The sequence below is a fragment of the Galeopterus variegatus genome, unplaced genomic scaffold, assembly GCF_000696425.1.
Source record: "Galeopterus variegatus unplaced genomic scaffold, G_variegatus-3.0.2 Scaffold449, whole genome shotgun sequence".
In the NCBI taxonomy this organism is placed as follows: Eukaryota; Metazoa; Chordata; class Mammalia; order Dermoptera; family Cynocephalidae; genus Galeopterus; species Galeopterus variegatus.
Window position 1 is genome coordinate 515,210 of NW_007726560.1, and position 7,331 is coordinate 522,540.

The 7,331-nt window shown below is 36.9% G+C and overlaps 1 protein-coding gene across 1 annotated transcript in view; it reads right to left on the reverse strand.

Moving 5' to 3' along the window:
- Positions 1-1,021: 1,021 nt before the first annotated feature.
- LOC103587424 (probable ATP-dependent RNA helicase DDX53) overlaps positions 1,022-7,331 on the reverse strand; it is a 9,984-nt gene continuing 3,674 nt past the window's right edge. Inside the window, 3 exon segments of the mRNA XM_008568874.1 lie at positions 1,022-1,460; positions 1,492-2,113; positions 2,116-2,212. Of these exon segments, the coding sequence (XP_008567096.1) occupies positions 1,022-1,460; positions 1,492-2,113; positions 2,116-2,212 (1,158 nt within the window).

The window sequence follows — 7,331 nt, forward strand, 5'->3', positions numbered from 1 at the left end:
TTAAAATGCAGAACGCATTTCTGGTCATTAAAAAGGGTGCGGCGGCGCTCCCACTGAGGGTTCGGATCCCACATACAGACCGGCCGCTCACTGGCTGAGCGAGGTGCGGGTGCAACGCCAAGGGTTGCGATCCCGTTGCCGGTCCCGGTCCGGTACGGGCGCGACACTGAGGGTTGCGATCCGTTGCCAGTCACGAAGAAAGACAAAAAGAAAAAAAATAAATAAACAAAATAAAAATAAAAAGGGTTTCTTTGTTCAATTTATTACACAAGGGTGCAGTTTCCTCTAGATTAGCTACAAGGTGTTAATACAAGGCTGGGGTATACAATTTTAGTTAATATCACAGAATTTTAAATAAATAATATCACAGAATTTTAGAGGTGAAGAGACCCCCCAAATTTTTTAATATAACCATCCCATTTTATGAGTGGAGAAATTGAGACCTACAGAAGACAAGTGATCTCCCTGGAATTTCTAACCAATGGTTAGTGACAGAATTCATGTAAGGATATGATTTTCAGACAGTCAGACACATGTTCTCTTGGTTACATCTATCTGATAATATAGACCTGTAGAATCTTCTAGAAGATTTAGCACTTATTTTCTAATGAACTAAAAAAAAAAAAATCAGGAATGATAGGGGAGATATGTTTAGGGATCATTGTGGCACCAACCATTAGGGGTGCTAGGGAGAGAATATTTTTACTGGAATAAGCTTAATAAAAGCTTTGTACACTTAAATTCGGTGCAACTATGTTAAAGCAAGAAAAGCACCATCATTTTTTTCTACCACGTCTTTATGACAGACATGGTTAAAGAAAATAGACTTTACCAACGCATAACATTTAATTTTTCCCCACAAAGTATCTCATGCTCTCATTTTTAAAACATTTTTTTTTATTAAAGAACATATACAATATTGAAAGCTTAGAGTTATTTAAGAATCAGTTGTCTTCAAACTGCCAGTATGTTTCCAATAACTTTCTTATGTATCTTGAATACTGTATATGTTCAACATGCCTTAAATCTTCCAGTAGCTGGTACAACTTTTCAGTGTAAACATAACTAATACTTCTTGGGTTTTCCTCAAGATTTTCCTGATCTTTTTTCTGTGTCCCTTTTTTTGTTTATGGAAGTTGTATCACTTGGCGATCGCTACAAGATCTTCTGGGACACTCTGATTTGCTCTTTTCAGAATTTGAATCAATTCATTGGCAATCTGTGAATTATCTTGAGTGATAAGGGAAATTGATGTTCCGGTCTTTCCTGCTCTTCCAGTACGCCCTACTCTGTGGATATATTCTTCAATGTTTTGTGGGAAATCATAATTATATACGTGTGTGATATCGTTAACATCAAGGCCTCGGGATGCTAAATCAGTTGTAATCAGTATCTTCACTTTTCCACTTGTAAAGTCTTCTAATGCGTCCTCTCGATCACATTGCTCTTTGTCAACATGTATCGTATAACTTCGTATAATGTATGCTATACGAAGTTATGCCATAAACAATCATAGGCTCTTTCAAATAAGACTGTGCAAGTCTACGGACAGAATCTGGCCAAGTCACACTTGTCATAACAGTCTGCCGATCTGGGCGCACATCTAACAAAATTTTCTTAATCTGGTGCTCAAACCCCAGATCTAGCATTTTATCTGCCTCATCTAAGACCAAGTAGGTTATGCTTTGTAGGTTAACAAACTTATTCATTTGCAGGTCATTCAGTCTTCCAGGAGTTGCAATAATGATATCTACACCTTTGGTAATGCCTTGAATTTGTCCTTCTCTCTTTCTACCACCATATATACAAATACTTTTCAGACCTTTATATGAATATTTAGAACATTCAGCTTCCACCTGAAGAGCTAATTCTCTGGTGGGAGTGAGGACTAGCATGCCAGGTCCTTTCCTTTGTTCTCTAGATATCGGTTGACAATCAAGATGAATAAACCCAGGCATTAAGTAGGACAATGTTTTGCCTGTGCCATTTTGGGCAACTCCTATAAGATCTACTCCTTTTAAGGCAATGGGCCATGCCTGTGACTGAATTGGTGTTGGTTTTTGAAAACCTGCCCTTGTTATGCTTTTCATAAGTTCTGGGTATGGATGGAAACGTCCTCAAATTCACAAGCTGGATTAGGGATGGGGCGCTTCTCACCACCTTTCAAGTCATCACACATTACCTTGTGGTTCTCTTTCCTCCACGTGTCTACCTGCAAACAAAATCTGCCGAAATGGCCTTACCATAACAGTATTTTTAGGGCCTCTTCACTGAGCATGGCAGTTCTACTAATTTGACCGAAGAACTCCTGAGACACAAAGCTGTTCATAGTAACGTAATGGGCACTTAAGTCCATTCTTCTTCATCCTGTACTTACTCTGTTGATTTATTGTTTTTAATTTGTTTAACTAAAAGTAGACTATATGTTTATCCTTTTATATTCATCTCATTAGGGTTGGTCAATTGATGTAGCCTATTAATTTTAATTTTAGTGATTATTTTATTTTTAGTGATCATATTATCCCTAGTTTCAAATCTTCTGCCAATTTAATATTCATGACATCTATCTCTCTTCAGACAAAGATGCTGATTAAAATTTGAACATGGTCCAGTATAGGACAGAAGTCTGTAACACATTAGGATAAACTTTCTCTATGTCAGCTCTTTATTGGAAAGAAACTTTTTGAAGAAAAAAAAAAAGGTTTCTGGCCAAATATGTTTAGAAAATGCTGCACCATATATTTCCTCTGATAAAGTTACAATGCTTATTAGATGCTCTCAAAGCTCTGATAATAACAAGCATTGAGAAAATTAGCTTAACTAAAAGTTTCCCAAAGGAATTGGCCAATGGACCTCCTCTTCAATTTTAGAATTTACTTCTTTTTTTTTAGAATAATTTTAGAATAAACTTATTCTTTGGAATACTTTTAAATTTACAGAACAGTCACACAAATAGTATAGGGGGATTCCCATGTACTCCTGAACCTGTTTGTTTCTTCTAATCTTATCATCTCACATTACCATGATATATTTGTCAAATAGAGGAAATCACTATTGGTGTGTTACTATTAACTCAAATACTCACTTTATACCATCAGTTTTTCAATAATGCATTTATATTCAGCAAATAATTGACATATAAACCCAGGTCCATTCCTTGACTTGTGGACAGGGGCTTGTATCCCTTTGCTATAAGGTGACTTGCTTCTACTGTTGTTTTATGTGAGTGATATGGAAGAATAGAGGAAGTCTTGAAAGTGAAGTGAAGGAAGGTCATGTTATTGGTAAAGGGGTAGTTGTAAAATGTGAGTAGAGACCAGTGCACTTTAAGGTGAAATTCACTATGGTGCATTACTGGGATCACAGAGAACTGACAGGACACTTTTATGGGTATTGCAGGTACAGAGAGGGATTGTGCCTTCGATGTCATTCATTACCATCTATGATTGACCTTATCAGTTAGAAAAATTGGTTGTTATGTAAATTAAGGACCACCAGTGTAACATTCTTTTCTCCAGATATCTCTACAGTAGGTTTATCCCTTTGTGTCTGAAATGTTCCCACTCGATATATACCCCTGTGGCTTATCTTGGTGCTTTATTAACATGCTTTTGAAAATACAACACAAAAGTGCAATGTTGTCAGATGCTTCAGGTGAAGTAGCTGGCTAAGAGGTTCTTGTTGGGCAGAAGGAGGCAAAGAAGGAAGGGATTGAGTTTCTGTTAAAAGTTGAGTAAAGTTTGTCTCAAGGTAAGAAGAAAGGTGATGTAAGGAATGACAAGAATGTGTTTAAGACAACCGAACACTTTGCTTAGGTCCCTATGACCTTATAGGCAACAGCAAGAGAGTAAAATACTGCAGGCAGTGAATTGGGCTAATTTTCAATAACTCTAATTTCCACAAAACTCTTCTATATATGAGTTAATGCTGCTGGCCTAAAATATTTTTATAGATGGGATTCCCTTAGAAATAGTGTTTAATTTAATAAACCTTCTTTGATGATCTAAGGCAAACTTGACTTTTGGAATTCCAGTTGGTGTTGCTAATTATAAAAATTATAGTTGATTTTACATCCATACAGCACTTTACAACTTATAAATACCCTGTAGAGATAGTCTTCTTGGGATGATACATGAGTATACTTCCAAAAGTTCACAGGAAAATAGAATTAAATATAAAAGACAATACGAATCTTTTCATGAGCCTTTTGAAGACTCCTCATATATCTGGTCATTATTCTTTTCAGAAGTTGTGATATATTATGGCAAAAGTTACCATGATCATTGTGCATATTGATGTGTTTATTTTGTGCATAGAACCATACTCATACCACAGAGTTGAAAGAAGTGGCAGCAGTGTAGGGTAGCAGCCAAGAACACTGGAGCATAAATAACTGGGTTCAAATCTCATTTCCACCACTTATTCTCTGTGAGTCCTTGAGCAAGTTACAAACTTCTTATGCCTTAGTTTTGCTATATTTAGACTAACATGCTAATACCTATCCCATACACACACAGAGACACATGTAAAGAAATGCTAGTTGGTTCAAAGTAGGAATTCTTCCAGTGTCAATTATCCATGTTACAGGAATCAAAGGTGTTGAGAGATAATTATGGAGATTACCAAACACCTGTCTAAGGATTTCCCCAGTAGAGTTTCCTCTTGTCCACATCAAAATGAAAAAAAAAAAAAATATAATTATTTTTTTTCCACAAATTTAAATTGATCCAATTTAAATTCAATTTAAAATTTTTATTTTCTTCCAGAAAAATAAAATTCTGGCCATGCTGGTCCACATATGATCAGATATGAAATGACTACGTGGCAAACTTCAGTGTAGCCATAGAAAATGTTTGATTGTGTGACAAGGAATTCAAACAAGATTCTAATATCCTGAATCATTAAACCAAGTAATAGTTACCCAATACAGAACAGTATTTGACTTATGCATACTCACTTTTGATCCACCACATATCACACTACATTGTTTTATCTATGGTTGCAGGCAAGGTTGGGGAGGAACCAAAACCTCTAATTCCTTAGGTGTTAGGGAATTTATATTCACCCTGTGTTACTGTGTTCTATTAAAGCTTGGGGCCATTTTTTCAGAACCACATAAGAAGACTCTCACTGGAATTATTAAGAGCACAAACAATGTCAGAATTGGAAAATGCAATTTCCAAGGGAAGCAGCAACATAGAGGGGGGTATAATAATTGTAAGTTTGGTCCGCACTGGGAAATGTCATTTCTGAAATGAAAAACAAAAGGTTACACACCATTGATTGGTTGGCTGGACTGTTAGGATTGCCTAAAAAGGTAGGGAATTATTGGTTTAGATCATGTCCATGGGAGAAAAATGGAAACTATAGAAGGGTATACATGTTAGAGAATATAAACATTATTGATTTGATGACATGGTGCTCCAAAGGCAATCTTTTGTACAGAAATAGGGGGAATAAGGTCTAGAAGACTATAATTTTCTCTGCCAATTTGCCTGCCTCTTGACAATATTAGCTGATAGGTAGCAGTGGGAATTAAGACAGAGTGGAACTCTGATGTATGCTGGATGAGCAGAGAGCTCCTTTGTAAAACATCATGACAGGCTGCTTGAAGTCTCTAGGTCAAGACTGCTAAGTATTATGAGAGGATGTGAATCCATGTTGGAAATATAAGTATACATTATTCAAGGAGCAGGGGACCAAATTAGCTTTTCTTTTCTTTATGGAGGGACACATAAAAATTAAAAATATTTTGTCATTTATAGCCACACTGTAGGACAAGTTAAGTCTCACTTATTTGTTTTTATGGAGGGGCAACATGTTTTGCCTTGCAAATTTCAAGGTGAATTGTTCATATCAATGATTCATTCACTAAAAATCATTATTTATGTTGACTGTGTGTTTAGGCTTGTGATAAAGGAAATGTCATGCTCCTTACCCAAGAGTAATTTTTCCCCTATAAACTTTGGGGCTATAGCTATTTTCTACATTTTGTAGTTGAAACATCCATGAAGCTGAGGACATTGCCCAAGACCTTTGCAGCTCTTGGTTCACATTTTTTTCTAACTGGATGAAACCGTTGAGGGCCATATGTACCTGTCACTTTAACTTTACGGACTGAGCACATTTGGCTTAGAAATGAGTATAAGTTGCCTGAAGGGAAACATATCTAGATATTACGTCATGCTACCCAAACAGTCAGGGGTCTGCTGATTTTATCTCAGTCCCCACTTTAGTCAATTGGTTGTGGCCGCCTGCAGGGTCAATTTGAGAAGGATTAATTATGAAGGCTCTGATTGATTTGTGGTGTCTGTCATAGCTTGGTGAAGGGAGGCAGCATGCCGACGCTGTGTATTTGCCATCACTGTCCTAAAGGAAAGCATCTAACTGAACAGTTTCATAAAAGCCAAGCTGCTGAAAGGTTACATTAGATTAACTTGATAAACCTCCTTCCTACTACCCTATTGTGTTGTTCTCTGGATGTTATGGGACATGAAGGAACCATCAATATTTTGAACATGATATTTATATACTATTCATTAAACAATCCTACTTAGTACTGAAATAGCTCAATAATGTTTAACTTCGTTACAAAGGAGAGAATAAAAAGTTAATGACTAAAATATTTTAAAGGACCCAAGAAATGTGTTGGTCTAGGAATAAGTTTGTGTGTGACAGTGAGAATTCAAATCGCAAGATACCTCATTGGGATTTGATATTTTCAAAGCTTTGTTTCCTTTGAGACCCACAGTTCATTAAAAAAAGAAATAAAAGTGCATTATATGATGAAATCTATTATTCTGGTCTATATAAAGTAGTCATATGCACTAATGAAAATGAGAAGGAGAATGTAACAAAAGGGAAAGCAGAGCTTTTTCTGCCTGGGCTTATCTCAGTAATGATCTCTCTTGGTGGAGATTCATTAATTGGAATACACATTCTGATGAAATCAGACCACTACGCAGCCTTATCATTCCTTAAGAAGAGAGAATTCTTTTCTTGTTGAAGGAAAGACATTGATCCTATTTATGTTTTCATTTCCAACGTGTCTGCTGTGTGTTAGAAAATCATCTAGCATAGGACACAGGAAGAAGTTAGAAGTCTTTTTTTGAAAAATCCCAGTGGAAACAAAGTTTGGCACAATAAATCCTGTAGCTCTTCTCTGCATTTATTTACCAAGAAGTAACTCTGGGGGCCGGCCCGGTGGCATACTGGGTAAGTGCGCCGCTTGGGAAGCGCGGCGGCGCTCCCGCCCAAGGGTTCGGATCCCACATACAGACCGGTTCCCGCTCACTGGCTGAGCGAGGCGCGGGAGCAACACCGAGGGTTGC